Below are 26,990 nucleotides of genomic sequence, written 5' to 3' on the forward strand. Positions count from 1 at the left end.
TTAAGTACCTTGATTTATAGGCACCATGACAGAGCAAGTCCTAAGATTAGATACAAATTCAGCCACATTAGAGGTTCAGAAGATTAAGTCCACTTACATAAGTCCTTCAACTTTACCTGCTGAGCTAATCAGAATATTTATCACACAAGATACGTTATGCAGAAGTGTCTCAACCTTGTGACATCACAATGGAAATAAATCCACATGTCCAAACACACTGATACCAGCATTTTTATTGTTTTTCCTAATCAATAATAGTCAAAATGGACAGGTATAGTCCTGTGTATCAGATCACAAGAATCTGCCATAAAATAAGACAGGAGAGGAAAAAAAAGATCATTAGCTACAAATTTGGCATGGCGACAAAAGGGGGGCAAAAAGAAAACATTATTTTACATGCAAAAAAAGAAGAATAATGATGGGAAAAGAATCTGATGTAGTGTTTATAACCGTATGTAAACAAAATAAATACTTTCTGGATTATACAGCAAGAAGGCAAAAGAAAAAAAAAAAAACAGGACCTTAAGGTGGCAACCACTGACAGATTGATGGCTGGCATTATTCAAGCCAAATAGGATATCATTCGAGGTTTAACAGGGTTTTAAAAGGGCTTTACACATTAAACTGGAAACCATATTTTAGAAGTGGTCTGCATTCAAACACAAAACAAATTATAAAACATTATTGCAGGGAGCGCGATCAATTCTTAACAAAACGTAAGCATTCGCACTGCCTGTGTTGAATAAATTTGATGTCGTTTCAGAGCTTCTTTGGATCTCCCGTCCTTACAGTTACCAAAACATTAAAAAGTGGCCAACTTTAAGAAGCTTTTGTATTCAGAAACTCTCTCTGTGCGCAGTCCAGACATCAATGTTCAGAGAAGTCTCTCAGCAGAGCGATTTAAAAGCAAACTGCGTAATAAAAAAGGGCAAGTTTAATGGCGAGGGAATATTTTGAGGCGCTTCTCAACAGTAGCCACATCAGTCATGCTACATAGTCACTTTTTGATATCCCTGCTTCTGTCATCGGTGATATGAGGTATAAAAACATCATCAGCTGTGGTGCTTACATCGTAGCCATCACACTCCTCATTATTTTGATTATTATTACTAGCATTATTGTGAACAAAGTACCCCAACCTTTAGAAATGAGTCCTAGTGGTTGGTCTGTGCTCCCTAGAAGATGTCTGACAAACAATCTTGCATGTGGTTCTGTCCTTTCGGGGATTGGTAGAAGAAATAAACATGAAAGAAAAAACATCATTGGATGACAGTAATTCAACAACAGTGTAACAGCAGCCAATGGTGATTATGGAAGACAGTTATTGATCGTTCAAATAAAAACATTATTTTTTTTTACAATAACACTTGTACAGTACAAAATAAACAGAAAAATGTAGTTCAAGGTAATACTTTGCCCTGCATGCACGCTGCAATAGGTTGGCTGAATTCCTTTTGGGCTGTAAGTCAGTCAATTTAGGACCAAAACTATATAAATTACTAAGAGTGGGACTTTTTACAAGTCACCTCTGGCAAAAACATGGTACAGCAGGGGCCGTTTTAACACACAGCACATTTCCCCAACCCAAAACATTTGAAAAATAAAATAAACAAAGAAGACAAAATCCCCTTATAACTAACCTATGTCCATGAGACCTGGGAATGAAATATAAAATAAGACACCCTACACTCCCACCCCAAGTAAAGCCCACCCTAAATTCCAGCAAACACTTCCCAATGAAACTAAAGTTTTCCATTAGAAAGACCATTTATCCCTGGTCATTTCAACATAATCTATACACTTACTAAAATGACTCCCGCCTGTTTGTCCACTGCCCCCTTTTTAAAAACGGCATGTCAGTTACACAGTTCACATTCTGTGTGATGATCTGTCTGGGTGATTTTATTCACCATGTAAAATGAACCAGATCATAAAAGTGCTAGATGGGATTCTTTCTGACTCTGAAGGTAAAGGAGGAGTGGACTGAGGGAGAGAGGGATGAGCAAGCCAGACAGGCGCAGAAGAATCCCGTGATCTGACCTGTGCCAAGAGGCACTCACACGCTAGCATGCAGCGCCCTCTAGTGTACAGCCCTTGGCGTTGCAATCCAAGGTAAGAAAAGAAAAAAAGAAAGGAGGACAGGGTGAGAAGGGGTTATGCGTTGTCAGACACAGGCCTCCCTTCACAGACTCAATCCCTCCTTATCCCCATCCAAGTCACTTGCCAGTCTCAAGAAAGAGTAAATGTTAATTTACATACAGATATTCTTATAAATATATATATTTATATATTTATATATATGGCCCTTACTGAAAGAGAATGTGAGCATTTCACATTGACATAAAAGTACCATAATCTCTATACAGCTAAGTGGAAAGTGGTGTCAGTGTAATTTAGCAGGCAGCGCTTTTGTCTTCTACTTGTCGTGCTCATTCAGAAGAATTAAAAAAATGCATCTCCTGATAAAGCTCTTTGTATTTGCCAAACGTCTGCCTCTTCAATTAATGCTTTCTTACAGTTTTGCCATCCACACATTTTCCTGAGTAACACTTGAATCATTGTAACAGACAATTTCATTTCTGGGTGACTCCCTGCCATTGCCACGTACAGTTAATTTTACACGCTTCTAAAGTCAATTGCTAAAACGTGGGAGCAAACAACTTTTTTTGCTTGTTTTCCCTCAACTATTAATTAACAGAGCAGAACTAAAAGTCTACTGACATTAAAAAACTGGTATGTTTCCTTTTTTTCTAAAGGAACTTGAAACAAAAAAATAATAATAATAATAATGGAAAATGCATCGCAGGCCAACGGAGGGCAAAATTTCATATGAAAATTGGCAGAGAGAAAAAAAAAACATTACAATTTCATTAAAGTAGGAGAACTAAATAACAATAATAATAACAATATCATTAATAATAATAATATTAATAACAATAATAATAACAACAACAACATCAACATCAACAACAACACAAAAAGACAGCATGACAAAATAAAAATAGGGAACCTCCATCTGAGCATCTAGGCACAGGAGCCCATTCACCTGTAGCTTTGGCTTGTTGGGGTTTTGGAGCCACTACTGACTGGGTCGCTGGCATCAGCCAAGAGACTGCTATACCCTGAGAATTCGGAGACAGTAAGCCCTGCTGTTTGTAAGCGGTGATTTACCTCTCCCCCCGAGTCACTGCTGAAGGCCAGGGACACTCTGCCCCCTTTAAACTGTGCCCCAAAAGCCTGGGCAAAGTTTTCAATCTGATATGGAGCCTTGACTGAATCCAGGGTAGCCAAGTCCTGGGAAGCAGCCAGAGAGAATCCACCGGTGGTGGCTGTAGCGCCATTTTTGGGACCTTGCGGTTCCTTTGGACCGCCCAGGTCGGGAGGCTGAGGTGCGATTTGGTAGGCATTGGTGTTGGGGGTATGTGGAGGGGGCGGAGGGGAGGTGTGCTGCTTGTCCAGCTGTTCAGTGAGCTCCTGGGAAGGTGTGAGTTGCTGTGTGTGCGCTGACTGCTCCAGGCTGCTCAAGTGGAAGCCCGGGGGAGGTGACGAGCCCTCAAGAAGACCAAAGTGGGACTTTGGCACAGACGAAAGTGAGGGTGAAGACGAGACCGGATGTGAGAATGAGTACTCAAGAGGTGAGGAAGTATACACATGCTTGTCTGACAAAAGTGGGCTAGTCCCAGGAAAAGGTCCCGTGGTGGTCACGCCAGAACCAGGACCCAGTACAAAGCTTGCACTGTGACTGGTCCGCTCTAGTGCTTGTAGGAGAAACCGTGAGTACTCGTGCATGATCACTGCTTTGTCGCCACTGTTGGGACTTGATGGGTTGTCCTCGGGTCCCAATGGGTCTGTGGCATCTGGGGCAGCCGGCTGAAGCTCAACATGATGGTGATCAGGGATGTCAAAGCTAACATCGGGCTTGTGAGCATAGTGGTCTAACAAGCTCTGTAGAACCTCATCCGGGATTCCAGACTTGTCTGGTTTTATATCTACCAGAGAGGAAGCGTCCAGTAGGCTAAGTGTGCCGTCACTGTCTAGAACCCCAGAAACGACACCCTGATTGACGGTCGGCTGTGACTGCAGATGGCTGACATCGTAGTCTGAAGCTCCAGAACCAGCACTGCCACTGTTTGTCACATTAAGGTATCGCCTCTTCTTCAGGAACTGCATTGCATCATCGTAGTTACTGCCGCTGCTGCTGGGACCAACTTTGGCCCCTGGACCTGGAAGAAGCCCGAGACTATCCAAGCCTCCTCCAGAAGGCAACTCCATGTCCTCTGGCTTAGAATGAACCATGGGGTGGGTGGTCTTCTCCAGGGACTTTCTGTTTCCTTTTTTGAGGGCCATCTTGGGTGACTGGCCATGTTCGGTATGAATGTTGGGGTCTGGCTGGGCTGAAGCTGAAGTTGTTGATGCCCCGTGGTTCACAGCTGAACCAAAGTCATGAACCCCATAACCATCCACCCCTTGACTATGTTGCATCCCCATAGGCCCTGATGCCTTTTTACGCTTGCGTTCCCCCCCCTCACCAGGGGTTTTTGACTTGCCCCGTTTGCGTGCAGGGGTAGGCGTATTTCCCTGAGAGATACCGTAGCTGCCGTGTTCTGTGTCACCTGCTGAGCCCAACTCATGATCTGCTCCATCCAGACCCTTTTTGATGGCATCCCCACATGTCCGCTTGTGCTTCAGCAATCGGTCTGTTCTGGAAAAATACTAAAAAAACCACACGTGTGTGAAAACACGATACAGCCAAACTGCAAACTGAACTTGTTTAAAACTCACACAACAAACACACCTGTTGGCAGGTGTCACACTTGTATGGCTTTTCTCCACTATGTGTTCTCTTGTGTCTTTCCATGTGATACTTCTGAATAAAACGCATGTTGCACTGGTCACAGCTGAATGGCTTCTCTCCTGGAAACCGAACAAGAAAGGAAAGAAAAACAAGTTGGCAAAACTTACAACGAAAACAGAAGCATTTGAAGCATGATTGACATGTTGCAAACAAATAAGCTAGAAATGAGGATATGAAAGTTGAAGTTGATGCGAACTTGAGGAACTTACCACTGTGGATCTTTTCGTGTCTCTGTAAGAGGTATTTTTGAATGAAACTCATGTTACACTGCGTACAGCGGAAAGGCCTCTCACCTGTAAAGGACATGGAGTGGCAAGCATAGATTGTGTTTTAGTAGCTACAGAGGCAGCAATACTTCATGATGCTTTATCGGAGCTAGCAGAACTTCAAAGTATCTGCATGGCATCAGATGTTAAAATGATTACCTCAAATACAACCAAACTGACCTTCTCAGAAAACCAATAAATGGGCAGAACTAAACTAGAAATCAACAAACCAAAAATCTTGCTGAAAATCAAAAAGATAGTTATTAGGGCTGCATGATTAATCGAAAAAAGATCACAATCTCAATTCCACCTATGCTATCTTAATCTAAGTCTTTACTGTTTTATACGTTGCTCAGCAACATGGACAACTCCAAATGGTGTTGAAAGTATCACATATTGTATTTATAATGTGTAATTCAACAAAAAATGTCATTTCTGTCTTTATGAATTAATGTATTTGCAGCCATGAAATAACACGAGCTGTGCGCTTACCAGAGAGGATACGTGCGCACGTCTACTTTAGTTAACAGAACCTTAACAGAACCAATAACAGGTACTAAAGTGCTAAAATAAAGTTGAGTTCGTTAAAACTCAACTAGCGATCTTTTGGGAATCATGTGGGGAAGTATTATCTGCATATATGTTTTTTTTTTTTTCTTAAAGTGACGGCAGCCATGACATGAACCGCTCTCACCATCAAAAGTGAAACTGAAAGCATGCACATAATTTAAATGATCACTTTACATTTTAGAGTTATGATTAGGCATGGGCCAGTATTAGATTCTGATGGTATAATTACCTTGGATAAAAATATCCCATTTTCACGGTATTGTGATAACTGTTCTAAAATATATTCTGTTTAAAGGTCTGGTTTAAAAATAAAACCTTTTTCTCTTTTTGAACAAATATTTTAATTTGAGAAACATTTAAAATATTTTGGAAGAGCAAACATGTCAGGCTAAATTAATTATTGACTTGTACGGTCTTCATTTGTTTCAAAAACAGATTTTTTTGTAATTTAAAACGGCATCTTTAAAAATCTTTTCTACTGGAGATACTGTTGTCCTAAAAAACAAAACAAAAAAACTAAATAAAAAAAATCTTAGACATACCTTAGGAACAGTATTGCAGAAAATTGTGAAAGTTTTTTTTTTCTTTTAAGCTTTGACCTTTTCAAACAGAGGTATACCTTGAAAACGGTTATCGTCCCATGCCTAGTTATGATTACGATATGTTTTTTCTTTCATAGCGAACCAAGAATGTTGTGAATGAGAATAATCATGTAACAGTGTCAGTATAACTACTCTAGCCTATATAATGGTAATTATAATGGCCTAATATTGACAAATCTCATTTTACCAGTAAAAATAGGTTAACAACATTGTCAATGACAGATTGCAAGCATATCTCAAACATAATAATTCAGAATTATGAATAATTGTATTCTGATAATCACTTAACTGTGAATTAATGACCAAGACATATTTAAAGTCTGTTCAAGCCCACAATTTAAAAGTCTATGCAAAATTTTGACCTACACATAGGCCTGATATTATTATTGCTTATCTCACCAAATGTTTGAGAAATAACAATAAAAATGGCCTACTCATATTAACCTTTATTTCACATCTAAAGAATCGTGAGAAAAACGTGATCTTTATTTTATTAATTAATTAAAAAAATTAAGATTTTAATTTTATCAAAAATCCTGCAGCCCTACTTACTAGCTATTCTATTTTAAATTATATTATTATCATGAAAGGTCATTTGTGCTTGGTTGAATTGTCATTTTCATGCTTCACAATTATTGCTTCAATTACACATGAACAAATATTTTTATGCACTATTTTTATGTAGTAATTGAATGGTATTTTCTAATCAAATTATTTAATGACAATTTTTTAAATGCTTTTTTAAACCTTTTAATTTTAATTTAAACAATGAATTAATTAATTATGTTTAAAAGATAATCCAGTTATTCATAGCAAGAAATTGTGTAATAAAAAAAGAGCTTAACTATTTGGGGAACCTGACAAACCAGCTATTTTAGAACGCAAGCCCCATTAATCACTACTTGATACTAGTTGTTAATCCTTAGAACAAAGTCACTTGTGATGATACTGTGTGCACAGACCAATGTCTTCAGTGTAGTACACATACTATCCCATGCATGAAGTTGTAAGTATAAACACATGCTGACCTGTGTGTATAAGCACATGTCTGCGTAAATGATAGGAGCTCCGGAACGCTGCATTGCAGTGCTCACAGATGTGCGGTTTGGAGTTCGGAGACAAGCTCCCTCCATCTGGATCCAGCATCATTGACTGCAGATGAGACATTGTTCAGCATTAGACAACACTAATATTATCACATGAACAAAAAAACACTTCAATTCTAACAGCAATCACGGCTGAGGAAAAACAAATAAGCTGCATGCAAAATGCTGTGCGCGTTTGCACCTTCGATTCTCCTCGTTTCCTCCGTGTTTTGGCCTCCTGTCCCTCACCGTTTGACCTTCGACCTTTCCTCCCTGAGGATTCCTTTACCAGCCGCCCTGACAGCTGGAAGGATAACAAAGATAGAATGGGATTGGGAGCGGACTAAATAAAAGCCAACAAAATCCCATTCATTCACACAACATTTGTGGAACACAAATCTGTTTTTCATTATGTATGCACAGGCCGTCGCGCTGCGCCTTGGATTTATTTATTTGCTTTGCTTTGTTTTAAACTGAAACAAATGCACACATAAAAATTAGAATAGATTACATTCTAGTTTGAATATTAAAAAGCACTCCCTAATGTCTATGTGGCAGAAGGCAGGGTGGTAAATCTCTTATTTACGAGATTCTACATCTATCCCATGAGAGCGAACGCCACTTTTACTCATTTTGAAGACAACTATGGAAAAAGACTATGTGGATTATTGACCAGCTGCACATCTGAATAATGTCATACACTTGGGTAGAATAAAAACAAAGAGAAAGCTGAAAACAAGCACAAAAAACCATCCCGGATGGAGATTAAAATATGAATTGTCATTCTGACACTCATTGTCCTTCTGAAGGCTTTGGCGTATTTAACAAAAGAACAAACTAAACCGAGGAAAAGACAGAATTTTTAATTGCACTCAGAGCTAGCCAAAACAAATCTTAATCTTTGCTCTAGCTAGACATTTAAAACGACCTTTGCTTCAACAGAAAAAAAACACACGAGGAAGAGCCACTGGGAATGATTAAAACCAACCAACCAGAAAACAAAAAGACAGAACAAAGACTTCTTGCGTGTTATTTCTCGGCCTTCTGCGAGAAATAATTGTGAATTAGCATGAGTCATCAGTTTATTAATGCAATCACAGCTGCCTCTGGCTAATGCACAAAGACGGAGCCAGATGCAGCATCTCAATGCTTCAGCCTGATTTCCTTTCAGTCGTTGGTGCGGATGAGCTGATCAATAAGCCTTTATAATGATTAAATGCATTCCCTGCCCTTATAACCCTGGAAAGAGCTCAATTATCATGGTATGAGAAGCAAAGGTGCTGTTTTGCATTTCCTCACACACGTCTGTATGATTTGCATTTTAGATTTGATGCATTCAAAGAAATATGATGACATCACTGACAAAAAAAAAAAAAAAAAAACATCATTTCAATTCTACACTACTAATATGAAATCTTATATTGAGCTCAGCTTGAGATAAAATGCTGACTTTTAGGGAATCCAGTGGCCTATTACATAAAATACTTAGACTAGTCATACAAGTTAGTCAAGTATTTTTTTTTTTCCTTGTAAGACACAAGCAATAACACAAGTTGATTATATAAAAAATTGACTGCCCTAGATTGTGTTGGAAAAATAAGACTGCTTACACATTGCTAGTTGGTCTAATTAGTGCCTTAATCTTAAACATAATCTTAAGGCTTCATGTTATATTTTGCAACAGGCCACCGATCTTAAACATAAATCTGGTTAAACTTGTTTGTCTGGGGATCTCAAGATGTTCAGATTACATTAGAAATTGCAAAATACCAAAGCTAAAACACAAAAATGGCTCGCATGCAACCCTCTAAAATAACCAAATTGGTTAGTTAGACCACTACACACTAAACAAACAAACAAAAACAATACCTTAAAATTAAGTGATATTTTGGGGGTTCCGCTTGGATTTTGCCTACCCAAACTTAAAAGCTTACATAAATCCACATGCAGAGATGTAAACACAAAAGCTTGGTATCATTTTAAAGAAAACTCTTTAAATTTTCATAAAACAGTAATAAAAGTTATTAAAATAATTGTATAATGTTTGTGTTATAATAAACCCCTCCAAGAGCCTTTTTTTTGTAAACTGAAATTGAAAGTGTGGACAAAGTTGCTGTAATTAATTTTAGTGGTTCCTGCACATGTCAGTAATCATAGGAAAAAAGAAAAAAAATATCATAATCTATGCAAAAGTTATTCTATTCCAAGTGATGGAAGAATTAAAGCACTTATGGGGCATTGAGCCAGTATGGACCTTTAAAACTTAAAGAATGTGAAAGTAAATGTCATCAGGACCCTGTTACCAGGTCTGAGAGTTTAGGAGGTTAAAATGATTAAGGAAAAAAAAATAATAATACAGTACACACACTCAAGGTTGAGGCTAAAGGACAGGCCTTTAATCTCTTTAAATTTATACCTAATGCTATTATTAATTCAAGAATCATTTTGAAAACTTTGCCTTTGAATGTTTTCTCTCTATCTTTCTTTCCTTCATTACAAGGCTTTGTAAAATGGAAATAAAAGAATAATTAAAAATACAATGACGACAAAAAAATAAAGGCCAAATTTAAAACGAGCATTAGCACCAATGGCATTTGCATGGCACAAAAAGTTAAAAGCACACACACAAAAAAAAAAACAATAAACAGCACATTTTTTGAAAAATGTTGATACTGCTCTAGTTTGCGTTTTAAAAAAGGTAAACACATAAGAACAATATTTTGGATTATTTTCACGTAAAACCCATTTGACCACTTATTAATGTTAACAAATGTAGATATGTGATAAGGGCTGGGTATCGGCTTAAAAATATTCAATACGTTTGAAATCACAAAAAGTATTCAGTACGATGGGTATCATTTAAAAATATTTAATATGATAAGTATCACTCAATTTTTCAATATGAGGGATATCACTTAAAAATATTCAATAAGATGAGTATCACTCAAAAATATTCTATACGATGGATATCACTCAAATATATTCTATATGATAAGTATCACTCAAAAATATTCTATACGATGAGTATCACTCAAAAATATTCTAAACGATGAGCAACACTCAAAAATATTCTATACGAGGAGTATCACTCAAAAATATTCTAAACGATGAGCATCACTCAAAAATATTCTATACGATGAGTATCACTCAAAAATATTCTATACGATGAGCATCACTCAACAATATTCTATATGATGAGCATCACTCAAAAATATTCTATACGATGAGCATCACTCAAAAATATTCTATACGATGGGTATCACTCAAAAATATTCTATACGATGAGTATCACTCAAAAATATTCTATACGATGAGTATCACTCAAAAATATTCTATACCATGGGTATCACTCAAAAATATTCTATACGATGAGTATCACTCAAAAATATTCTATACGATGAGTATCACTCAAAAATATTCTATACCATGGGTATCACTCAAAAATATTCTATACGATGGGTATCACTCAAAAATATTCTATACGATGGGTATCACTCAAAAATATTCTATACGATGGGTATCACTCAAAAATATTCTATATGATAAGTATCACTCAAAAATATTCTATACGATGAGTATCACTCAAAAATATTCTATACGATGAGTATCACTCAAAAATATTCTATACGATGGGTATCACTCAAAAATATTCTATACGATGGGTATCACTCAAAAATATTCTATACGATGAGTATCACTCAAAAATATTATATACGATGAGTATCACTCAAAAATATTCTAAACGATGAGCATCACTCAAAAATATTCTATACGATGAGCATCACTCAAAAATATTCTAAACGATGAGCATCACTCAAAAATATTCTAAACGATGAGCATCACTCAAAAATATTCTATACGATGAACATCACTCAAAAATATTCTATACGATGAGTATCACTCAAAAATATTCTATACGATGGGTATCACTCAAAAATATTCTATACGATGAGTATCACTCAAAAATATTCTATACGATGAGTATCACTCAAAAATATTCTATACGATGGGTATCACTCAAAAATATTCTATACGATGGGTATCACTCAAAAATATTCTATACGATGGGTATCACTCAAAAATATTCTATATGATAAGTATCACTCAAAAATATTCTATACGATGAGTATCACTCAAAAATATTCTATACGATGAGTATCACTCAAAAATATTCTATACGATGGGTATCACTCAAAAATATTCTATACGATGAGTATCACTCAAAAATATTCTATACGATGAGTATCACTCAAAAATATTCTAAACGATGAGCATCACTCAAAAATATTCTATACGATGAGCATCACTCAAAAATATTCTAAACGATGAGCATCACTCAAAAATATTCTAAACGATGAGCATCACTCAAAAATATTCTATACGATGGGCATCACTCAAAAATATTCTATACGATGAGCATCACTCAAAAATATTCTATACGATGGGCATCACTCAAAAATATTCTATACGATGGGTATCACTCAAAAATATTCTATATGATAAGTATCACTCAAAAATATTCTATACGATGAGTATCACTCAAAAATATTCTATACGATGAGTATCACTCAAAAATATTCTATACGATGGGTATCACTCAAAAATATTCTATACGATGGGTATCACTCAAAAATATTCTATACGATGAGTATCACTCAAAAATATTATATACGATGAGTATCACTCAAAAATATTCTAAACGATGAGCATCACTCAAAAATATTCTATACGATGAGCATCACTCAAAAATATTCTAAACGATGAGCATCACTCAAAAATATTCTAAACGATGAGCATCACTCAAAAATATTCTATACGATGGGCATCACTCAAAAATATTCTATACGATGAGCATCACTCAAAAATATTCTATACGATGGGCATCACTCAAAAATATTCTATACGATGGGCATCACTCAAAAATATTCTATACGATGAGCATCACTCAAAAATATTCTATACGATGAGCAACACTCAAAAATATTCTATACGATGAGCATCACTCAAAAATGTTCTATTTGATAAGTATCACTCAAAAATATTCTATACGATGAGTATCACTCAAAAATATTCTATACGATGAGCAACACTCAAAAATATTCTATACGATGAGCATCACTCAAAAATATTCTATACGATGAGCAACACTCAAAAATATTCTATACGATGAGCATCACTCAAAAATATTCTATATGATAAGTATCACTCAAAAATATTCTATACGATGAGCAACACTCAAAAATATTCTATACGATGAGCATCACTCAAAAATATTCTATACGATAAGTATCACTCAAAAATATTCTAAACGATGAGCATCACTCAAAAATATTCTATACGATGAGTATCACTCAAAAATATTCTATACGATGAGTATTACTCAAAAATATTCTATACGATGAGTATCACTCAAAAATATTCTAAACGATAAGCATCACTCAAAAATATTCTATACGATGAGCATCACTCAAAAATATTCTATACGATGAGTATCACTCAAAAATATTCTATACGATGAGCAACACTCAAAAATATTCTATTTGATAAGTATCACTCAAAAATATTCTATACGATGAGTATCACTCAAAAATATTCTATACGATGAGCAACACTCAAAAATATTCTATACGATGAGCATCACTCAAAAATATTCTATACGATGAGCAACACTCAAAAATATTCTATACGATGAGCATCACTCAAAAATATTCTATATGATAAGTATCACTCAAAAATATTCTATACGATGAGCAACACTCAAAAATATTCTATACGATGAGCATCACTCAAAAATATTCTATATGATAAGTATCACTCAAAAATATTCTAAACGATGAGCATCACTCAAAAATATTCTATACGATGAGTATCACTCAAAAATATTCTATACGATGAGTATCACTCAAAAATATTCTATACGATGAGCATCACTCAAAAATATTCTATATGATGAGCATCACTCAAAAATATTCTATACGATGAGTATCACTCAAAAATATTCTATACGATGAGCAACACTCAAAAATATTCTATACGATGAGCATCACTCAAAAATATTCTATACGATGAGCAACACTCAAAAATATTCTATACGATGAGCATCACTCAAAAATATTCTATATGATAAGTATCACTCAAAAATATTCTATACGATGAGTATCACTCAAAAATATTCTATACGATGAGTATCACTCAAAAATATTCTATACGATGAGTATCACTCAAAAATATTCTATACGATGAGCATCACTCAAAAATATTCTATACGATGAGTATCACTCAAAAATATTCTATACGATGAGTATCACTCAAAAATATTCTATACGATGAGCATCACTCAAAAATATTCTATATGATGAGTATCACTCAAAAATATTCTATACGATGAGTATCACTCAAAAATATTCTATACGATGAGCATCACTCAAAAATATTCTATACGATGAGTATCACTCAAAAATATTCTATACGATGAGCATCACTCAAAAATATTCTATACGATGAGCATCACTCAAAAATATTCTATACGATGGGTATCACTCAAAAATATTCTATACGATGAGCATCACTCAAAAATATTCTATACAATGAGCATCACTCAAAAATATTCTATACGATGGGTATCACTCAAAAGTATTCTTAACGATGGGTATCACTCAAAAATATTCTAAACGATGGGTATCACTTAAAATTTTTCAATACAATGGATATCACTTAAAAATATTCAACACGATGGTTATTACTTAAAAATTTTAAATATGATGAGTGTCCCTCAAAAATGTTCAATACAATAGGTATCCCTCAAACATTTTCAAAACGATACCTATACTTTGAATTCGATACCACATCTTCACATTTATGATTTCAACATGTGATTGCCTACGCAAAATATGTGTGGTTTTCCTGTTGTAGTTTTAAAAATGTAAACATCACATACAGAACTCATTAATAAACCCTCTACATAGTGATAGAACAAGCATGAAGTCTAGAAAAGAAAATAACTACCATCTTGTCCAAATGCAAATTTAAAAGCATTTCCACAAACACACTTACGTTTCCCAAACTGAGGTCGTGCACCACAAGGTTCTGATGGTTCCCCAGAGAGACCTCCAGCAACTCTCCTCCACTTCGTACTCCAGCTCCAGTTCCAGTCCCCGGATAGAGAGGCAGTCTGTAATCGTGTTCAGAAACCTTCTCCTGTTTAATACCCATGGCATGAACATAATCGCCCACATTTCCCATCATTCCTCCAATGCCGCCTCCAGCAACCATGCCTCCAGTATTGAGTCCTCCTCCAGCTCCACAGTCTGGCGAGTCCCGCTCCTTCTTCAAGATCATCTCATGGGGCTGCAGTTCAGCCATAACTGTTTGACTGGCCAGCCGGGTGAAGCTAGTAACTGGGGGCAAGTGGCTGAACATGAGCATGCTCGCACCGAAGCCTGGCTCCATGCCACCATTGGAGCGGAGGAACTCATTGCCAAGTTTGTCCTGGATCAGGCTCATGTTGAAGGGGCAAGGCTCAGAGTGTTATCACACCGACACTGATGCTGGAACAGGGGGAGATGGGGTCTGCTTTAATGCAAGGCCACCTCGCTCATCCTAAAGACAGAAAGATCAAAAAATTAGTAATGATTTAACATTAACTGTTTTAATAAGCATAACTCACCACAAAATAATACTTTAAAAAAAATAGTTGAAAATAAAAAACTTTTTTTATTTATTTCTTTTTTTTTTTACTAAATATGGAATTAAACACTACTGTTCCTAAAGGCTGATTTATACTTGTGTGTCAAGCGCACATGTATGGTCCAGCGTAGCCTTCGCGTGGTCACATAGCCCTTTTCAAAAACAAAAAAAACGTAACTACAACGCATAGCGCAAGCTTTGTGATTGGTTGGCTTGGTAGCTGTGCTGAGTGTGGGGGGCGCTGAGAGTCGCAAGCCCAATGGAGTGAGTTTTTACAAGTGTTGAGTTCCGTAGAGCAGTGTTTCTCAACCACGTTCCTGGAGGACCACCAGCTCTGCTCATTTACCACGTCTTCTTAACCAAACACACCTGATTGAGATCATCAGCTCATTAGCAGAGGCTGAAAGACCTGTAATGGATGTGACAGACAAAGGAGACATTTAAAAAAAGTAGTGTTGGTGGGCCTCAAGGAACGTGGTTGAGAAACACTTCCGAAAAGATCTCCAGATGTTTTGTGTTTACCTTATGATTAAAGTTGTTGCACGTCCTCCAGTTCCCACCTCAGAATGAGAAAGTGTTATCTACTTGAACATTACGGTTGAGTTCAGAAAAACAAAACACCCACGAAAAAACTTGATACAGAGAAACAGAACATAACTTACTGCCAGCTAGTGTTTTGGAAGTGTTATTGCAGAGTAACACGTACAGCATGCAGAAGTATAAATGCAACCCGCAAGGCATGTGTCGGTCACAGCGATCGTTCGACGCAAAAGTATAAACAAGCCTTAATATCAATTTTGGAATAATATGTTTGAATTACTTTTGCCAAAACATAACTGTGCATGGGTCAAAAATACAATACAAACATTCATTTTTTTTAAATATTATTTTAATATGTCGTAGCTGTTTTGTATTTGAATGCATCTCAACCCTAAGTGATGCAAAATTCAACTTTTAGCATCATTACTCCAGTATTCAGTGTTACACGAATACATTTTAATATACTGACTTGGTGCTCAAATAAAATTTGTTAAACGTTTCAAGTTAAAACTGCGTATTTTTATGTAAAACTGAAAGAAAAGAGTAAAGTTCAAAAGCAAATTTATTTGAAATACAATTATTAATAACAATGTAGAAAATTTGATGCAATGAAATGAAAATGAACTACAAAAAATACATTCAAATTTTAAAGTATTTAAAAAACAACATTATTTGAACTGCAGATATCAGTAACAACTTTCACAAACAAACCCAAAAATGTCAGCACACCTGCAACTGTGTTGTTGTTGTTTTGAATTTTACTTCCCTAATACTTAAAAGCTACATTGTAAAGAGGAAATAAAATCTTTCGAAAAAACAATCCGTGTTTCAAAAATCTCACAGAACCAAATTAGTTATAAGTGCTGAGTCTAGACAAATCGGACTATCTATTCCTAATGCTATGACTACCATTCTGAACATTTTCAATGCAAGTCACAGAGATTCTTCAAAAACATAAAACAAAAATAAAAAAACAGGTCACTGTGACAAAAGTTTATTAAAACAATATACAGTTGAAGTCAGAGTTATTAGCCCCCCTTTGATTTTTTTTTCTTTTTTAAATATTTTCCAAATGGTGTTTAACAGAGCAAAAGAATTTTCACAGTCTGATAATATTTTTTTCTTCAGGAGAAAGCCTTAATTGTTGTATTTTGGCTAGAATAAAAACTGTTTTAAAATTTTTTAAAAACCATTTTAAGGACAAAATTATTAGCCCCTTTGGGCAAATTTTTTTTTTTTTTCAATAGTCTACAGAACAAACCATCGTTATAAAATAACTTACCTAATTACCATATCCTGCCTAGTTAACCTAATTAACCTAGTTAACCCTTTAAATGACACTTTAAGCTGTATAGAAGTGTCTTAAAAAATATGTAGTCAAATATTATTTACTGTCAACATGGCAAAGATAAAATAAATGAGTTATTAGAAATGAGTTATTAAAACTATTATGTTTAGAAATTAGTTGAAAAAAAATCTGCTCTCGGTTAAACAGAAATTGGGGAAAAAAAATAAAAAGGGGGGAAATAATTCAGGGAGGCTAATAATTCTGACTTCAACTGTATATAAGAAGAATAATTGTGGCCTTTCAAATTCATGCAAACAAAACATGTAACGTAATTAAGTAATGTACAGATATTTCAGGACAAGCTAAGAAACAGTAGCCGTATGCCCTTTTGATCCAACTAGTGCTTAAATGGATTAATGTGTCTGTTTGTGGGTCAGACACAAAAGACATGTCAACTGCTCCACTGCGTATTATGGTAGCCATTTCCTATTTTTACCAGATAAATAACAAACTACAGGAAACAATTCACCAATGACTTTGATAAGCAGAAACTTTACCTACTCATAAAGGTCAGGAGTCATTAACTGTAGCAAACAAAGACCTCACTTTCATTTAATGCTATAAACTGCAGAGATAAAACATTTCTGTCATATTAACATTTTTAATACTCATTCTGTATATTTGTGTAATTACTTGATTAGTTTCATATTAATAGAGTGTGAATAGACTATAAATACAGATACAAAGCACACACATGGACAAAACATCACTATTTTTCATTTTGCTTAGCCCAGAGAGGATTAAGAAGACTGACCACAGATTACATTTGAAGATCATTTAATGATGCAAATCGTATGGCAATTTTGAGAGATGTTCTTTTTTGTAAATAGAAATGTTTGCTTGTAATAGCTAAAATACAGCTTTTCAGACAGTAGAAACCAGTATTTACACAGACATCCATTTTAAGACATCATATATGCAAAACAAACTGGCTGGTGTTTGCTCACACGCTCTATTTTGGACGTTAAGGATTAAGAGCGTTATAAATATAAACACAGATGTTGTGCCCTGTGAACCTGTCCAGCAATTGGGAATGTTAGTAGATGGTGGCCTGTGGGACATTCCTCCTAAACATTTAAGTATTTTGCAATGATTTAGATTAAACTTGTATGTGAGAGAGACCTCAGTTTGTTGTGGTGGTTATTTCTATGTATTCTCGTTTAAAGTAGGGATGTTCTACTCTGACTTGGGGCATGTTTACATGATGATGCACAGAAAATGGATCGTTTTACATTTTATTTTTTAAATGTTTCGCGTGAACAACTACAAAATCTGTTCATACATATGTGTGGAAAACAAGTCATTCATTTTCTTTTCAGCTTAGTCCCTTGATCAATCTGGGAAGTGCTATCAATGAACAGCCAACTTATCCAGCATATGTTTTACGCAGCGGATGTCCTCCCAGCTGCAACCCATTTCTGGGAAACTCCTACACACACTCATACATTACGGCCAATTTTACCATACCCAATTCACCTGTACCACATGTCTTTGAACTTGTGATGAAAACCAGAGCACTCAGACAAACACAGGGAGAACATGCAAACTCCACACAGAAACGCTATCTGACCCAGCCGAGGCTCGAACCAGCGACCTTCTTGCTGTGAGGTGAATGTGCTACCAATTCCTAATTATAATTGTTGCATCTCCAGTCCAAATATTTACATTTCAAAGCAAAAAAAGACTGTTTTATAAACTCCATTGACAGATCGTTTCACTTGTTTTAAGGTAAAACTCTTAATTTTGATGTATTTCTTCTCAAGTTGAAAACAAAACAATATTTGTAACGAGACAAAAGAAAGTAAGAAAAACATGTTTTGCATTGTGATTGTTTAATTTCTGTAACTGAAATACTGTTAGACTCCATAGAAAACCACCACCCATCATGACTTTCATTTTCAAACAGTCTGCTAGTTCTTTTATTTTCAACATTTGAGGTAAACTATCTGCTGCTGCTTTCAATAGTATGGTATTCAATGTCACATACAATAATATTTAAACTTACATTGGTAAAATTAAACAGTGAATAAAGCACATTATCTGAACCTGAGGTGAGGTGATCGCTGTCTTAATAGTATGCTGTTTTGTTTTATGACACCATATTTATGTCGACACAGTGACTTGAACAACAGAACAGAAAAAAAAACTTTTGAAAATCTTAAGCAAAAATAAATGCATGTATTCTTTAGGCCGACATGACTGACTATAATGGACGCGAGTCAGTTGATGATTCACTAAGCCCTCAAGCAGATCTGAGTTTACTCACTTGGGTAGTCATCACATAAAGAAATCAAAACCATAAACAACTCAAGTACCCTCACTAAACTGAATGACATTAGATTAGACCGTGTTCATTTTCTTAAATATTCACTATTCTAAAATAGGCATGGGACGATAACCATTTTCAAGGTATACCGCGGTGTGGAAAAGTCAAGGTTTTAAAACTGACAAATTTTTCTGCTATACCATTCGTAAGGTATATGTGCGATTATTTATTTATGTTTTACATTGTTTTCTATTAGTTTTTTTTAGGACAACAGTATCTCCAGCAGAAAAGATTTCCAAAGATGCTGTTTTAAATTGTAATCCATGTTATTGAAACCAATGAAGACAGGTGAAGTAAATGATTCATTTAAATGATTGAGCCTGATATGTTTACTGCTCCAAAATATTATTAATGTTGCTCAAAATAAAATATATTGAGTTTAAAAGGGAACTTTTTTAGATTTTTACAGACATTTAAAATGAAAAAAATTTAGAGAAATCTTATCATGATTCATTCTGATTGCAGATTATTCTCCATGCCTCGGTTTATTTGTGTGCACATTTTCTTGGGGTACAAGATGTTTCCGGGAAGTCAATGGCAAATTGCTTTTTGGATTCCTGCACCATCCGATGATTCATACTACTCATTTCCCTCTAAAAGACTGTTGGATTGGATCTGAACCAGATGCCCTGAGTTAGTCATAACCGCTCCATCCGTGTCACATCACCACATTCAAGGCAAAGAAGAACTACAAGGACCAACAGGGGAGCATTCAGGATGGGGACAGTTCACGGTCACCAACTAAATATTGGAGGTTTACACATACCTCCAGCATTTTGATAAAAAGGATCCCACTTTACATAAGATGTCAACAAAATACTTAGATTAAATGAATTAACTGTTTGGTACAATATTATAATGATTAAGCTGTATTGGAAAACATTTAGCCATTTAAGTTGGATATGGGTAAAGTTATGTTTTGATTTCACTATATGATCAACTAGAAATGCAATTATTTGTAAATATAATATAAAAACACACAATAAGTGCGTTCTGTGAGACGCCCATATAAAACGTTAGCTCACAGTACTTCAAAACACTTTATAAAAAGAGGGTCCAAACATGTCGTGGACCACAGAAAGGCGAAATAAAGAGCACTTTGTCCCAGCAGAGGAGTCTTTTATCTCTACAGCAGCACGCACCTCGCGTCTCTTTGTGTTGTGAGTGCGCGCAGACGGCACGCGACGCAGATGGTATGTAAATAGCCCGTGCATACGTTAGCCAACCGAGCTAGCTCATCAATCAGACAAATAAATCATTTAACACTCTCAAATCAAAACAAACTCAACTCGGGACGCTCCGTCCAAACTGGCGACAAAAATCAACACGACTCCGTGGCACACGACCGAGCAGTCGGTGGCGTGAACGTGGGGATTTAAGTTTTTGTTAGTAAGTCAGGACCGTTATGGTGGGATCCATATTAATAACTTCATAGCGACTCACAAAGGCCCTCGCTGCTAACGCGCTAGCAATCTGGCTAAGCGACGGGTAATAAATAAATAACAGCGATGAAGTGTGGAACACGCAATGTGCGGTCACGTAACTGATAACGTTAGATATAAGTGAAATAATTATACACAAAGCGCTTCGCAAAGTATGAAATATGATTCAGACTTACATCCCAAGCTCAAAAACAGACAAATATTATACATGTAGAGTAAACACAATGGTATGGCTGTTCAGGCGACAGCGCTTACCCATAATAAACAGCCCCATGCAACTCCAACGAACAATTGATGCTCCGCGTCAAGCTACGCGGCTACATGCTACACTACTGCGCTCCGCTGCGCTTTGTTGTCTGCCCCGCTTTCGAGCGCCTCTCCGCCGCTTCAAACTTCAAGCAAAGCGCATCTGAGGATTTCGCTTACCAGTGCATGTCCACCGTTGTGTCGCTCTCTGTAAATTTTGCCCCCTCGACCGTTTCTTTTAATGTTCAGAGTCCAAACATTGTTCTCCCGCAGCTGCTGCGTTCCTCCATCTTGTCTGAGCGCGGGGAACTGTGGGTAGAGCGGACGGGTCCTGCGAGGAGACAGACGCTCTCTGATCTGATCCAGGGCATTGGAGCAGCGTCCGATAGTGAACTATCGCGCAAAGGAGCACACTGTACCTAGTGGGTGCTGTTGGGAAGACATTTTATTTTTTTTATTAGAGACTACTTTTGTTTTATCAAAGCACTCAGCATCCATTCTTGATATTTCTCAAACATAATATCTAGACTGCTTGTGTGTTCTTAAATTCTTGCTAGAAACTTACTAAGGTTAATGAAGTTATACTGACAGATGAAGACGTCTGGGTGGACGACGTTCATATTTTTATCTTTGAAAATCAAACCAGTTTCTATTCCCCATCCTGTTCTCTTAAACTGTGTTTGTCTCTCAGAAATATGATGATATATCCCTTTGGGTCCCCCAAAACGAGGGCATGACATTGTAGCAATGCAGCTCTCAAAAATTAATAGGATGTCTGACACAATTCATTAAAGACCAAAAAAAAAAAAAAAAAAAGAGATAAACTCAAATAGCCCCTAATTAATTAATCCTGGATATTTCCGTCCCTTTAACAGAACTGAGAGAAGCCAAGAAAAAAAGTCAATGAAATAGGCTATTGAAAAATATAGAAATACATTTGTGCAATAATAGATCCATAGTACCAAAAAGATCACGGCCTATTTTTGTACCATAATTTACATGGCCAACATAATATATCTTTAGAAACTTGGGTGTGATGTTGAACAATAAACTGAAGTGGGATATATGGACTGATTGTGTAGGCAAAAAGATTCAGGAGAGAATGTACTACTTAAAGAAATCATTGTCTTTTAATGTTGACAACACAGTGTTGACCATGTTTTATAGTGTTTTTATTGAAAGTATTGCAAGGTTTGGTGTAATCTGTTGGTATGGAAATGCTTCTGAGGCCCGGAAGAGGTTATTGGGGAAGGTGTTAACAACACCTAGTAAGTTGTTGGAAATAAAACTAAAGAGCATTAATAGTATATAAAAAAAGAGTACTAAATAAGACTATCAAGATTGTCAGTAATGAGAGACATCCTTTATCAAACACCTTTCAATTGTTATCGGGTTGTCGATATTGTGTTCCCAGGTGTGTAAGAAAGAGTTTTTAATAAGTTTTTAAATTCCTCCTCCCCCAGTTGATGGCTAGTATAGACTGGATATTTATTTAGAGTATGGGTGCCAAATGTGAAATGTCAGAAGTCTCTGTGAGTGTATGCTGCAAATGTATTTTCCCTGTAGGGACAAATAAAGTAACTAACTAACTAACTAACTTTAAAAAAGTCAATAAAAAGCAAGAAAACAGGAGTTATCAAATAATATGTACACTGTAAAAAATACTTATTGTCTTAATTTTTTAAGCTAAATCAAATTAACCTTATAAGTCATTTAAACTTACATTACATTAAACTGACTTAAAACAGTTTGCGTAGCTTTTAAAAATTAAGTTGGAACATGATTAACTTATTTACTAAGTGAACTAAAAACATGTTGTCATGACTAAGTAATTATATAATGTTTTGCAGTGTACAAACACATTCAGTCTTTAGAAAACGTATTAAGTCTGTTGCTACACGGTCAAAATATTTTATGTGACAAAGTCATTCCTCCAGTCTTTGTTTTGTTTTTTGGTGTACAAATGTGTTCTTGGCCGTGTTCGCGTGGGTTTCTTCTGGGTGCTTCGGTTTCCGCCAGTCCAAAGACATGCAATATGGGTGAATTGAATAAGCTAAATTGGCCATAGTGTATGTGAGTGTGTGCAAGAGTGTGTGGGTGTTTCCCAGTGTTGGGTTGCGGCTGGAAGAGTATATGCTGTGTAAAACATGTGCTGGAAAAGTTGTCGGTTCATTTCGCTGTGGTGACCTCTGATTAATAAAGGAACTAAGCTGAAGAGTAAATGAATGAATGAATAAAAGTGTTCTTGGAGATTCGGTCATATTGAATGTTTTTATAATGTTTTGGATATGACCCAGTGGCTCAGTGGGTAGCGTTCTCACCTCACAGCAAGAAGGTCGTTGGTTCCTGCCTCAGCATAGATGAACAGATGAATTGGGTAGGCTAAATTGTGGGAAGTGTATGTGTGTAAATGGAAGTGTATGGGTGTTTCCCAGTGATTGGTAGCAGCTGGAAGGGCATCCGCTGTGTAAAACTTATGCTGGATAAGGTGGCGGTTAATTCCGCTGTGGCAACCCCTGATTAATAAAGGGACTAAGCCGAAAAGAAAATGAATGAATTAATGGTTGTAACCTTTGTTTACTATGGAAATGAGAAAGCTCTATATTTTCTCTAAAATATTTTCTTTTATGTTCCAAAGATGAACAAAGCGGCTTGGAACAGCTTGAGGGTGAGCAATTAATAATAAAATGTTAATTTTTATTTGATCTAATCCTTGTGTGGGTCTAAACTTTTTAAAACTTCACACTATATGCTTTTTAATTGTCTTTTATGTTTAAAGTTGTTTCAGATTTCACTTCTTTCCAATGTTTGGTGAACTCTAAACCCAGCAAATTTATTTCACATGGCCAATAGAGGATCCTGTCAGCTCATGACTGTTAGCTGAGTTAATAGCTTCAAACTAAGTTAAAATGTGCAAGACCGCAATAAAGTACTGTAAATGACTTTTATTTAAAAATGTATTTAATTACCATTGTTTTTTTATCTTTGTATCTGTGTTAGCTGTTAAGTTGAATTGTGTTAATACAGCGTGATATCATTGCATTTACAATTGAAGCATGTCTAAAGATTAAATGTACCCTTAATGATCAAAAAATACTTTTGCCTTTTGCACCTGCTTTTTGTAATTCTATTACACAATAATATATATTCTCTTCTTTCATCCACTTCACACAAAATACAGCCACTGGTGTTTTAAAAATGCGGCACAAATAAAATATTGTCCAAAATGTTGCAAAATTGCCAGGTGTAAAATCCTGGTGTTACTGTTTAGAGTGAAATGTTGTTTTATGGTGCTGAATTAACATTGAAGGCGATGCAGTGGCGCAGTAGGTAGTACTGTCGCCTCATAGCAAGAAGGTTACTGATTCGAGCCTTTGCTAGGTCAGTTGGCATTTCTTTGTGGAGTTTGCATGTTCTCCCTGTGTTTGCGTGGTTTTCCTTCGGGTGCTCCGGTTTCCCCCACAGTCCAAAGACATGTGGTACAGGTGAATTGGGTAAGCTAAATTGTCTGTAGTTAATGAGTTTGTGTGTATGTTTCCGAGATATGGTTGGAAGGGCGTCCGCTGCGTAAAAACGTGCTGGATAAGTTGGTCGTTCATTCTGCTGTGGCGACCCTAAATTAATAAAGGGACTAAGCCGAAAAGAAAATGAATTAACATTGATGATGTAAAGAGTATCCTTTGACTGGTGTAATTATTGAAAGCTTGACCTCATTAACACTGGTAGTGTGCGACATACATACATCCGGGACATTTTACATCAGTCAGCTAAAACTTTTCTCATGGATCTTATTTCAGTCACAGAGAGAAGCGACGGACCGAACTGTGTGTTTTAACCAGGATTGTGGGAAACAATTATTAACTGAGTTCAGAAGGTAGGTGATGTTTTTTACCGACTTGTCATCAAAGCCTGCAGGGGGATTCAATATGGGCTTAACGTTACTTTGATTGAAACAACTAGCAAAGTTATGTTTTAGCTCAGTGTAGTTAATATATTTTTTATTATTCATGTGTACATTTCATATATCAAATTTGTGTACTGTTAGCTTTAAGGGCTGGCCATAATAAAGTATATGAACAATTACAGATAAAACAAGAAAAAATATTGAACTAAGCCAATGTTAAATTGTTAACACTTTTGAAAATGTTCATTTAACTCTGGTCGTTGTGGATCATATATACACACACTGGTAAAGTGTTAAAATTAACTTTCAGAGTCGAATTGAAACTGTTGATTTTGCTGTGCACCAGCAACCATTAATTTTTGAGCACAGGAAAAGAGGTGTTATCATATAGAATTGTATACAAACACATGCAGTCGTTAGAATAAAAGTATGAAAGTCAACAAAAACACTTTCAAAAATTCCATTGACTTCAAAGTAAGTTTCCTTATTTATTTATTTTTTTAATTATTCATTTATTCATTCATCCATCCATCCATCCATCCTCTCAGACATCCTCTAAAATATCTTAATATGAACAAAGATCTCAGAGATTAAGAACTACATTAGGGCCAGGCATGGGTGTAGCAACCGAGGGGGACCGGGGGATACGTCTCCCTCATTTTTAGAGACAGACCATCTAGAAACAGGTGATTAGTAGTCATATGAATGTAAACTTTTGAATCTCATACTGCCCAGATGGTCCATTTAGACTGTCTGCTGAGTAGCTGTTGATACTGCTCCTTCAACAGACATTTAACTGACTATAAGAAACTTTGCAAGTACATGCCAACTCTAACCCTAAGCCCCACAACATCTACTTATGATCTAATGAGAATTGGTTGGCATGTAGATGCAATGTAACTCAAATTCAACAAACAGACTTTCAAAATAAAGTGTGACCACTATTTTTTGTTGTAAAGCTTACATAAAGACAAAATGTGTGTGTATATGTGTGTGTGTGTGTGTGTGTGTGTGTGTGTATATATACAGTTGAAGTCAGAATTATTAGCCCCCTTCGATTTTTTCTTCTTCTTTTTTAAATAATTTCCAAATGGTGTTCAACAGAGCAAGGTCATTTTTACAGTATGTCTGATAATATTTTTTCTTCTGGAGAAAGTCTGATTTGTTTTATTTCAGCTAGGATAAAAGCAGTTTTTAATTTTTTATGAACCATTTTAGGGACAAAATTATTAGCCTCTTTAAGCTATATTTTTTCTTGATAGTCTACAAAACAAACCACTGTTATACAATAACTTGCCTAATTCCCCTAACCTGCCTAGTTAACTTAATTAACCTAGTTAAGCCTTTAAATGTCACTTTAAGCTGTATAGAAGTGTCTTAAAAATATCATTTAAAATATTATTTACAGTAATCACGGCAAAGATAAAATAAATCAGTTGTTAGAAATGAGTTATTAAAATTATTATGTTTAGAAATGTGTTGAAAAAATCTTCTCTCCCTTAAACAGAAATTGGGGAAAAAATAAACAAGCGGTCTAATAATTTAACGGGGCTAATAATTCTGACTTCAACTGTATATATATATATATATATATATATATATATATATATATATATATATATATATATATATATATATATATATATATATATATATATATATATATATATATATATAATAGCGCCTTGTGGCTGTAGTTGTTTAGACCCTCCAAATTACCAAATCTGCCCCTGAGTGTCATATCATGTATATTTATGTGTCCAAAGATTGACTGCACCTTTGAATAATCTAAAAAATGTTTGCCTTTTGCACCTGCTTTTATAACCATCTATTCTCTTCTTTCATTCACTTCACGAAATGTACAGCCAGTGTTGCTTTGACAATGTAGCATGTCTAAAATGTTGCTGTTAGTGATAATATCACACCTGCAACCATTCATTTTTGAGGAAAGGAATTTGTTTATTTATTTTTCAATACTGGCGTCTATGAAATCTCTCCCATCTAAATATGTACATTCTTCTCAACGCTTCAGTTTGACAGTGTTTGTAACAATTACAGAGAGTTCTATGCTTTCATATTTAGCTTTCCTCATCTGGCACATTATTATGACTACAATCATC

At 35.6% G+C, this 26,990-nt stretch overlaps 1 protein-coding gene across 3 annotated transcripts; it reads right to left on the reverse strand.

The window, feature by feature from the left end:
- Positions 1-209: 209 nt before the first annotated feature.
- znf281a (zinc finger protein 281a) lies at positions 210-21,279 on the reverse strand. Of its 3 annotated transcripts, none has more exons than XM_073944825.1 (8): positions 21,147-21,279; positions 14,432-14,977; positions 7,581-7,682; positions 7,322-7,445; positions 5,065-5,148; positions 4,796-4,914; positions 3,172-4,713; positions 210-1,216 (listed from the first exon to the last, which is right to left on the reverse strand). In XM_073944825.1, exons 2-8 carry the CDS (start codon positions 14,879-14,881, stop codon positions 1,142-1,144), a joined length of 2,496 nt encoding a protein of 831 aa, XP_073800926.1. In that variant the 5' UTR covers positions 14,882-14,977; positions 21,147-21,279; the 3' UTR covers positions 210-1,141. The 3 variants fall into 3 exon arrangements, with proteins under 3 accessions (XP_073800926.1, XP_073800925.1, XP_001922388.3); XM_073944824.1 differs by having other exon boundaries at positions 3,047-4,713; XM_001922353.9 differs by lacking the exon at positions 210-1,216 and having other exon boundaries at positions 2,534-4,713.
- Positions 21,280-26,990: the final 5,711 nt, after the last annotated feature.

The sequence above is a fragment of the Danio rerio genome, chromosome 3 (genome assembly GCF_049306965.1).
Source record: "Danio rerio strain Tuebingen ecotype United States chromosome 3, GRCz12tu, whole genome shotgun sequence".
Lineage (NCBI taxonomy): Eukaryota > Metazoa > Chordata > Actinopteri > Cypriniformes > Danionidae > Danio > Danio rerio.